This window comes from Anarhichas minor, unplaced genomic scaffold (genome assembly GCF_050575085.1).
Source record: "Anarhichas minor isolate MPS153535 unplaced genomic scaffold, ASM5057508v1 ptg000040l, whole genome shotgun sequence".
In the NCBI taxonomy this organism is placed as follows: Eukaryota; Metazoa; Chordata; class Actinopteri; order Perciformes; family Anarhichadidae; genus Anarhichas; species Anarhichas minor.
In genome coordinates, this window is record NW_027466486.1 from 10,078,017 (window position 1) to 10,088,827 (window position 10,811).

Genomic DNA, 10,811 nt, shown 5'->3' on the forward strand with positions numbered 1-10,811 from the left:
CTATACTGTAAATGTTAATGTAGGAACTGACCCCATTCAGCCAAAAAGTACATACATGTACATAATGTATTTGTATACCTCTGTCATCACCTCGACGCTGCATTGTACTTTAACAATAAACCGTTGGGCCGCCCGGTGGCCTGTTTGTGAAGTGCACCGGTACACGTCAACTCTGAGGACGGCTGCTGTGATTGGCTGTCGTTAATCACGTGTTTATTCTGAAGATGGCGTCTCCAAATGGAGGTAAATTCTAATTTCTTATCCTGCTTCGCCGTGTGCAAATTGTAAATATTGCATGTTTAAGGATATTTAATCACTAGCGACTCCTATTGTTGTCTTGCACCAACATCCCGAGACGACACAATACACATGTTAGCGCTGTATTGTTACTGTTTGGAGATGTTTTCTCCGTTGGCCAAAGCATTCACTCGCCCCGGTGTAGTAACGTTATATGTACCTGAACCTTACACACAGTCTATGGTTTGAACCCGTCGTTCAGCTCCACCCACATAGCTCAATCTGTGGGTGAAGCTAGCTAAAAACACAGCTAACTTCGGAAGCTAGCTGCTGTAGTTTAAACGGGTAAAATTACCAAATACTTTCTGTGTACAGTTGACAATAACGTTAGTAGTTCTGGGGTTTAACGTTACTCGCGCACACAACGTTATTGTTATTACTGCTGAGACTGGACTCGAGCTACAATATTACTTCGTTTTTACAGTGTAGTATAGTGTAGTATTCCAATATACAGTAAGACATAACGAGTATCCCTCGTGCCTTTATTAGGCTTTAGTTGTTTTTTTGTTTTTCCATGATGATGGTCACTTTCATACATCTTGTATACAACACGTTTGTATACGTGTGTGTGTGTGTGTGTGTGTGTGTGTGTGTGTGTGTGTGTGTGTGTATACACTACGTAACTCACAGTTAAAGGCAGTACGTTGTTGTTAAAGACAGTACTGGTTAAAGACAGTACTGGACCTAGTTGCAATATTTAGTACAAGGCCAGCTATATTGGTTCAACCCAAGTACTGTAGTGACATTTTGATCTTAATTCCTCCACTTTTGTTCTTCAAAGCTCCACATGCAACACAAAATGTACACACAGTACTTTGCCATTTAGGGTAAAAACAACCATAAGTGTTCATCTCGGCTTGCACTTTTAAATTCTTTCTGAAATTCTTGCCATTACTGTATTTACAAATATGTAATGTGCGCATTTTCCACAGAAAATGTTTTTATATTTTCTACATTTTGTGTCGTGATAGGTGACGATTTCGAGAGCTCTTTGCTGAGTTTTGAGAAGTTGGACAGAGCGTCACCAGACCTGTGGCCAGAGCAGTGTAAGTGTACATCCTCCGTGCTCTTGTGCAGTTCGTCACGATGGAAATGTGTGTTTTATGTTTATGCCATAATCTTGGATCAACCTGTAATCTCTCACACAGTGCCCGGAGTTGCAGAATTTGCTGCATCTTGTAAAAATGTGAGTTAGCTTCACTGTGACGCTTTGATTTACACACTTGATAATTAAATAGGCTTGACATACTGTGATATATATATGTATATATATATATATATAGGCCTGATCTATGAATCTTGTTGTCTACTTAGACCTTTGTTGTGTCTTACATCACAGCCCATCAATAATTCACCCCCCAAATGGATGGCTGAACTAGAGAGCGAGGACATTGAAATGTTGAAAGGTAATGCACCAAACAGTAGAAATGGTGTTATTTTTTAACATTGAACAGGAAGATTGTGGACAGAAATAGTTTTAGTGTATAATCCTGTTAAACAGATTAACATTTTGCTGAAACTAGGTACACGTGGCACTTCAGAGCTTTCATTGTGGGTCCTGTTATCCTCCTGCAGAGCTGGGTAGTCTGACCACAGCCAACCTGATGGAGAAGGTCAAAGGACTCCAGAACCTCGCTTACCAGCTGGGTTTAGAGGAGTGTAAGTACATGAACAACACAAACCTTTAAAAACTGCCTTTATATTCAAATGTTTTTGTTTACCTTTACTGAAAACACTTGATTATAAATCTATGTGACAAGTATGCACATCTTCAAGGTAGTCACATGTTACCACTAGATGGCGCTCATAGTCTTTCTGTCTCTAGCTCGTGGATTATTGGTGGAACATCCTTGTGTGCTTTTCACTTCCACATGTTGACTCGACAAAGGCGTGAATGTTTTTATCCTAATTCAAAAATGGATCATGCAGAAATTGGAACTTTTCCCATTTGAATCGACTCTCCATCTCTGTGAAACAGAAATAAATTGCCTTTGAGGTCTTGAAATGATGGATTTAGGTCAATCTTGTTAAAAATGTAAGAAACAAGGACGTGCTCACAAGAGCCCACACAACAAGTGCTGAAGCATTTGATTGATGCAAAATCTAGTTGTTAATCCATTGTCCACAGCCTCCATTGTCATAATCCGTGTGGATTAGAGAGATGTAGCTAAGTGCTCTAAGAGGAAACAATGGGTATTTATTTCTCCAGTGAAAAAAGCACATAAACAATAAAAAACTGTGGCACAGCCCCCCCCCTCTTAATGGGATGGAAGATATAAATAAATGTACATGGATTTTCTTTCTTTATCTGAAGAGATCTTCTGATTGTAGGCGAGGGAGTTGAGCTGTAGATTGACTGAAATGTGTTCTGCGTTGGTATAATGAACAAATATCCAAGTGGACCTACTCGTGAAAAGAGAGCCCAGATGCGAGCAGCTACACATTACCAGGCTATAGATTGTGCAGCGTGTGTGTGTATTTGCATAAACCCGCACGTCGCAAATTCATTTAGCTGTAAAAGTGTCTAATCTCCCCGACTCCCCTAGACCTGCAGGAGCATGTAATCTGGCTGCTATGAAGACGTGAGCTGTCACAGGTGCAGGCCTGCAGGCTTCGCAATCACGCCGCGTACCTCGGGATGACGGGACACAATGACGGTTATTATTGGCGTCGCAGCAGCCTTGTAATGGGTGCCTGTTTAACGCTCTCTGGTTTAATTTTCTCCTTTTCCCGGCTGTCAGGGGAGGCCTTGTAAATCTCAGCTACTTTTTCATCATGTTTGTGCACTCTTCAGTACCCGTAAACGAGACTTCGTGGAGAGAGGGCAGGGGGGGGGGGGGGCAGGATTTACTGCCCCTCCCCCCCCTCCGGCATGTGGACCATTAAAGAGGAAGCTGGTTAATGGGCAGAGCACAATCAAGCAGGGAAAACTCAGCCACCCTACTGCAGTAGAAGAACACCATCCCCCCCCCCTACACCTAGAATACACCTTAGCACAGTTTCTGCTTTCTCATGCATATTGTGTACTGCGCACATACTGCTGCATACTCGTGTTTGTACATATGTATTAACACAAATGTGAAGGAAGGGGGGGGATCTACCACTCCCTTAATCCCCTCCCACGCCTACTCCTCCACCAGCACCCCCAGTAATGTCTGTGCGGCGCTGGCCTGGTCCGGTCCCAGAGGGGCTTGACGCGTGCCTCTTCCTCGGGCCACAGCTGTTACTCCGCCCCGTGATGAATGCCCCTGTCGTGGGCCGCTGAGCGCGGGCATCAAGCCCCGAGTCCCTGGGGAGAGCTGAGGACTCTGATAAGTGCTGTTATTGGAGGTAATTGAAAGCTGAGTGTTCCTCTGGGAGGCACTGGAGGGCTACTGGGAACCAGACTGCTGGAGCTGGTGCTGGTGCTGGTGCTCTATCACACTTGTGTGCTCAAGGCTGCTGAGTACCGCTCAACACTTGTCCATCGAAACCAATCACAGGAAATTACAAAATTGTCAAGTCGCTACAGTGCTTGTATGGCTGCGTGACATTTTTGAGTGAATACCTTTATTCTGAAAATGTAATTATATTTCCAAGTTGGTGCTTTTAGGAGGTATTCACACATCGCTTTGCGGAAAAAACGTAGAAAAACGTATATCATTGAGATCTATGAGAGTTCAAGTGAACTGTGTCTTTGACGGAGTTGGATAAAAAATTTTCCAGGCCATGGACTAACTTGTGAATTCATATGAAAGCTTCGATGTCTAGGTGACAGCATCACTCAGCGTATTCTGGGAGGAGGACCACCTGTAGCACCGCTGAGCACCTCTGCTCCTCACGGCGTACACCGAGGCTGACCTCTGTTGCTTCTGTCTGTGTGAAGGTGAGGCTGAAGGTTGCCCTGCCCTGACAGCTCCTAATGGGCCCACATTCACCTCCTCCTCCTCCTCAGGATCAATCTCGGGCCTATTAGAAGCGTGCCGCTGCTGAATATGATTGCATTCACTGGGCCCCACTGGTGCTAATGTGCCTCCATCAATCCATCAGGCGGGCTGACCGGGGGCGGGCGGTTATGAAGTGCCGGAGCTGACAGCCGCTGTGTGAGGAGCCACTACCCTTCCTCCTCACTACCCTTCCTTCCTCCTCACTACCCTTCCTCCTCACTACCCTTCCTTCCTCCTCACTACCCTTCCTCCTCACTACCCTTCCTTCCTCCTCACTACCCTTCCTCCTCACTACCCTTCCTTCCTCCTCACTACCCTTCCTCCTCACTACCCTTCCTTCCTCCTCACTACCCTTCCTCCTCACTACCCTTCCTTCCTCCTCACTACCCTTCCTCCTCACTACCCTTCCTTCCTCCTCACCACCCTTCCTCCTCACTACCCTTCCTTCCTCCTCACTACCCTTCCTTCCTCCTCACTACCCTTCCTTCCTCCTCACTACCCTTCCTCCTCACTACCCTTCCTCCTCACTACCCTTCCTTCCTCCTCACCACCCTTCCTCCTCACCACCCTTCCTCCTCACCTCCACTACTCCGCTCTGCTCGTTCCTTCACCTCTCTCCTGTGTCTCTCTGTGGGCTCATAGTTTGCGGTGAATGGCAGCATTGTGGTGCTTCTCTTTGAAGGTGACACCTTCTGTGTCGGCTCAGTTTTTTTTTTTTTTTATCATGTTAATGTTCAGTAATCTTGGGCTTTGTGCCGTTAGTTCCCTCAGATTGGCTCCCATGGACATATATTTAGGGGTGCTGTTTCATAATAGTGCTGCTACTGTAGCGATTGTTCATTGTTGGAAAATCTTGAGCACTTCCACACACATTTTACGACAGGATGACATGTGCGTAGCAGGTTGCAGCTGTATCTGATAGAGCCTGTCCATATCTCAAGCAGGATCAGTGTCGAAGCTGTGTGAAAGCAGAGGCAGGCAGAGCTCAACTCACACACACACACACACACACACCGCTCCTTGGTTCTGCCTGCCTGCCGCATCCCTGAGCAGATCGGAAATGACACCTAATTTCCATAAAGGCATTAGGAATTCATTGGATTTTCTTTCCCAGCTAATCATAGTGCGAGTGTAAAACCTTTTAGGCTTTTTAATGAATGATTTTTGACTGATTGCCTATTAATAAGGACACCTCTTGAACAGGCATAGGCTGGGGCAGGGGTTGGGAGGTGCAGATGTGTTTGTTTTGGTGTGTGTGTGTGTGTGTGTGTGTGTGTGTGTGTGTGTGTGTGTGTGTGTGTGTGTGTGTGTCAGCCAGGCGAAAATGCATCGGAGGAGAGGAGGAGAGGAGGGCTGGGCCCTCTCGGTTGGGACATAAAGAGGAACCAGTGGCTCCCCTGGGAAATCACAGCTCGTGTCTGCATCTTAAATATCCCTGTGAAGTATCAATAAGTGGGTAATTGAATTTTGAACACAAACATGAGCGTCAGGTGTATGTGTTGCAGGACGGGGGGGGGGGGGGGGGGCTGCTGTGGGAGCGCAGGCTGAATGTGTGCGCCTCCAAGTGTTTCTCTGCTCGCGTGTGTCGTCTCCTCTGTGTCTCCCCGGGGAGGAGGGCGGTGAAAGAGGATGTTAAATCCATTAAATAAAGCTTACAGCCCGTAATAGCTGAGCAGCACTCAGAGATGGGCAGTGAGGGTCAGATAAGTCCTCTTAACTCTTAATGAAAGTGAATTGGGGCAGTCAGGGCCGGGGTCCAGGACTCCAGTTAACCCAGGTGGTCATCTGTCTTTGGAGCTAACAGGGGTCCAGGGGCTCGCTGGGATCGTGCCACGGAGAGAGGCAGCCGGGGGGGGGGGGGGGGGGGGGGGGGGGGAGCGATGATTACTCTCATTTTATACACAGGGGAGTCGTGGTGGGGGCTGGGAGTGGACTGTGACAATGACACCCAGATCACTCACCGTAAACGAGGGGAAAGTAAGATGTTACACCAGCGCGTTTTCCTCTCGCATTTACATTCGGGCCACCTGGGATTTGTCACAACGACAATGATTTGCCAGACTGGGACAGGAAATCGCAGAAAACGTCCGGGTTGTGCCGCAGAATCTCCTACAGTGCAGCGTTTAGCTCGGGTGGTTCATTTGGGGCAAAAGGGGCAACATTTTAAATAGCCACGAGGCATATTCAGCTAGTTGCAGATATAGGTTAATCTCCATTGTTGCAATGTGCCTGTGCAGCATTAATCAGGACAAAACCTACAGCCAGAGGATTATTGGGCTGATGTGGGAGCAGACTGTTATCTGCTCCGTACTGGCTGTTTGTTTACACGTTGTGTCTATTTATGGGTACAAATATTTCAACTTGCTTTAGTGAAAATGGATTGCAATGTAGATTATCTAATATGGGTCACATTGTTATATACAGTAGGATGTGGCTGTGTTTACTAAACTAGCTGCGATGGAATCTCAGACCAGATATACTGTAGGGCTGAATGACAATTAGATAGCAACAAATCAACAGGGCAAGAAGATGGCCCACACAATCCATAAGGTGTCATTTAGTATGGATGGCAGTGGCACACAGGATGCTGATTAACTTAGTACAAAATTAGTAATTGACCTTTCTAATCAACTAAACAAATCTCTAAGTCCCACTAATCAGTATTGATCTACCCTGTTGTATGACGAAGCGTGTGTGTGTGTGTGTGTGTGTGTGTGTGTGTATAAGTGAGTGTGCAAGCAGGTGGGCGTGTGTTTTTGAGGCTTTCTAACTGTCAAAGCGCGGCTCCATAGGATGCGAGTTTACAATAAGCATATTTATTCACAAAGTAACCGTGGACTAGAGGGTCATCACACCTCATCTGTTTATGTACAACCTACAAAAAATTCACTGTGGCAAAAATAACTTCTTTATAAATTATTTGTTAAAAAAAAAAAAAAAAGATCACATTTGTGTTCATGTTTTTTTTTAACCATGAATCTTCCCGGAGAATTCCATTTAGTCATGTTTACTACCTGTTAGCGTCGGCCTTTTTCACACAACACGTTTTTGACACGTTACTGGTGTAAATCAGATGCCTCGGTTTCGGGGTCCCGGTGTTGCGTGCCGGCTCACCGTCAGACGAGCCGAGTATCCGTTCAAATGTAGCACACATTAGAAATGAATAATCTGTTACAATAATCCAGATGATCAGCAAAAGAAGGAAGTCGTTAAACCACGGCAGAGGAAGAGGGCGCCACGAGATGACATAATACAAAGAGTGTCGGTCAAACTCCACACGAACCAAAATGAAGTGTGATTAAAATATGGCTTTTATGTTTGTTTCGTGTATTTACTTGAGAAAGTATTTTTTTTTCGTCTCTTCAGCGGTGTGGAAGTTTCAGAGAAGATTTAAGTCACAAACTTGATGTTCATTATGAATTATCAGCTTAATCTGATTCCATTCCACTTTGTTGCATTTCACTTCTATTGATACACAAACGTTCCACCTTCCAGCCAAACATGGAAACTTTGTTGTGGTTTTTAGATGAATTTAAAATGCACATAAAAACTGGTGGATAGAAATGCACTAATAGCTTACTGCAAGACCATCCTTATTATTAACTATTATTATGAGTAGTAACGCGTATTCTTTTCTTACTATGACTATATAAAAGTCCCATTGTAGCTCTTTCACTGGTCCCACTACACTATGTAAGCTGTTCATTCCCCCCCCCCCCCCCACCTGTCATACTCTCTAATGTAATGAGTTGCTGAACATTTTCCCCCATATTTCCTTTTTATATGAAGAGAGCCACACATCATAAACTGAGCTCTGATTTATGTTTAATGGGGTCTCTTAATGTGATTATATCAATGATATTTCTATCTGAGCAGGGCGAGGCTGAACTGAACCGTAATTAATAAGACCCTCAGTGGGGCGAGGGGGTCTCGGGAGTGGCAGAGCCGTCCTTGATCCGTCTTACAGAGAGGGAGAGAGAGAGAAGCACGACACCTTAAAAATCTAAAATACGCTTCACCATTCCTCGTGTAACTGCTCCTAATTCCAACGTGACATCGGCGCACTTGCGGCTTCTGGGTCACCCCCGATGTAATTGCTTTCTCTCGCCTGATTTCGACGGCGCCGTTTCAATCTTAAGCACCCTCCGCATGTCCAGGGGTCCTCCGGTGACTTTGTTTGGGGTGATTTGAAGAGACAGCAGAGTGCAAAATGAATCCATCCCATTCCAATTAGCATCATCTTTAACCTAATGAGGGACACCTCAAGGTGATGTGGCCCCCCACGCCCAGATGCACCATTATCGTTCCACGGCGGGCAACTCATTTCAATTTCTAACTGGCCCGGCTTTTTCATTACATAGTGTGGGGGGGGCGGGGGGGGGGGGGGCGACTTCACACCAGCACACGGGCAGACAGCAGCTGAGATCCTGATCATATTCTTATTGCAGACATCATGAAGGCGGATGACTTTCTGCTAACTGCTTATTTGAAATCAGTCCTCTCTCTCTCTCTCTCTCTCTCTCTCTCTGCGCTGCAGTCTCATGTGTGTGTGATGTACAATGGTAGAAAGTAAATAGAGTCGCTGAGGCGATCTTTGCAGCTCATAACAACTGGAATGCATTTGAGATGTTGATCCTCATCCTTAACAAAGAGTAATTACTGCACCTGGATGCTGCATCTCCAGCTCTTCTAATGGTCCCTGCAGTCTCTTCAGTGACACAAGTGTTCGTCTTTGAGGGGAAAGTCTCGGCAATGGAGGCGGTCCCACTGAAGACCGGTTTGACAAAAGGGCCCGCAGAAGGGACAATCCTGTTTTTGGCACAGTTAACGCTCTTTGTGGTGTGGAGGGCCTTCAACAATTTTGACAATCTGTTTTATCACAGATGTTGATGGGAATCAGGTGTCGGGGGGGGAATGAGCAGAGCTGGGAAATATTTGCACGATTATGGAACCGTCATTTTGGTTGAATTATTTGTACATTAAATTTATAGTTAGTGATATCGTCTCTGAGAGAGAGAAAAACCTGTAGATGGTATTTACATTAAATCATTTTATTGTAATGCAAGAAGATATCTAGTGTCTCATCTCATGAAGGTTTCAGTGTCGACTATCTTTTAGGCGTGTATGCTTTATTTCACAAAACAAACATTTCTACTTACGACCGTTTTAAAACAGTACTGTTTGTATTAATTCATTTATTTGGAGGAATACAATTATCCAGAACTTCAGGATGATGACAGAAAAGTAAACATACATTTGTGTCACAGAGTTTAGCATTATTTCCTCAGATTCAGATTTAAGTTCAATAAGTGTATTTAATGCTGAGTTGTTACTGCTGAGATGAACATCACTCTTTTGCCTTTTAAAGTGGTTCCCTTATTCTCATTTTGTCTTGTTTTATACACGGCCATATTCCGTAATCACAAGTGCAGCTTAATAGAGACATTTTGCTTCTATTCTTACTCCTCTTGCCTCCACACAGATGCACACTTTCATGCATGCGTAGGTCTGAGTGCTTGTGCCTCACTACATTGAGACGGCGATCAAGCGAATCACAAGACTCTTTGGTAGCGACGCTTCCATTTTATGTTGTTTTCCATGTCCTGAATGAACAGATGTTTGTATAAATTACCTCCTGGTGTGACACTCTCGATATTAAATACATGCTTTGCATTCCTAAACAAGCGGTTGGAGCTGCAGGCAAACGTTGTGGAAGACTGACTGATTCGTACCAACTTATGAAAGATTGTTGGAAGGGTGTAAAGCAAGAGTCTTGGTCCCTCACGCGCATAATAATGAAATGCAGTGCGAGGATGTGACGCTGTGTCTTCTTGTCGTCCAGCCAGGGAGATGACCAGGGGGAAGTTTCTGAACATCTTGGAGAGGCCCAAGAAGTGACGTGTGTTGTGTTGAAGCAACAGGAGATGTGTGACTCCGAGGTGAATGTGATCTATGTGTGTTTACCGATATGCACAACAACACAGCTCAAGGACTTTTACTCTCAAACCGTTAACTGGAGTAAAACTGCTCCCTCACACACAGCTGACCTGTCGTCCTCACAGATATAGAGACGCCTTTACATTGACAGAAAATGTAGAATGATGAATTTCTTCTCATTGAATTTCTCTGTTGCTTGTAGACCTATCTTGATGAAATGTTCGTTATTTATTGTTTTTTCTATTTTAAACATGATTTACTTCTTTTTTTCTGTGTGTGTGTGTGTGTGTGAGTGCAATTTGTGAGGTTGTTTAATAAAGTTTTAAAAAGATGTTTGCCTTTCATTTGAAGTCTTTGTGTGTGATTAACTTTGCTTCTTTCTTAGAGAACTTTTAATTAGGGCAGCGACTCGAAGCCTCTGCTGCTCCTCCAAAGTGCAGCACGTCAGGAGCTCCGACGTGAGAGCGTTCTCCCGGCTACCAGGGCATGCTTTCCATTTAATGAGCAGGAGAAGCAGGGTCCCCTAACACAAAACATTGCGTAAAAATAATATTGCGCATTGTCATCGCCTTTAATGAGAGCTGACATAATTACTAGGACCATTTCTTTTCTAATTAGCACACTTCAGCGTTGTCGGAGCAAGCGGGCAGG

General features: G+C 44.9%; 1 protein-coding gene across 1 annotated transcript; it reads left to right on the plus strand.

The window, feature by feature from the left end:
• Positions 1–214: 214 nt before the first annotated feature.
• lin52 (lin-52 DREAM MuvB core complex component) lies at positions 215–10,491 on the plus strand. Its single transcript, XM_076108190.1, has 6 exons — positions 215–243; positions 1,269–1,343; positions 1,446–1,483; positions 1,637–1,703; positions 1,873–1,956; positions 10,066–10,491. Exons 1-6 carry the CDS (start codon positions 225–227, stop codon positions 10,119–10,121), a joined length of 339 nt encoding a protein of 112 aa, XP_075964305.1. The 5' UTR covers positions 215–224; the 3' UTR covers positions 10,122–10,491.
• The last annotated feature ends 320 nt before the right edge of the window (positions 10,492–10,811 follow it).

Coding starts and splice junctions, on each gene's coding strand:
- lin52 (XM_076108190.1), top strand. Junction 1,484..1,636: donor TTGCTGCATCTTGTAAAAAT/GTGAGTTAGCTT, acceptor CTTACATCACAG/CCCATCAATAATTCACCCCC. Junction 1,957..10,065: donor CCAGCTGGGTTTAGAGGAGT/GTAAGTACATGA, acceptor CTTGTCGTCCAG/CCAGGGAGATGACCAGGGGG.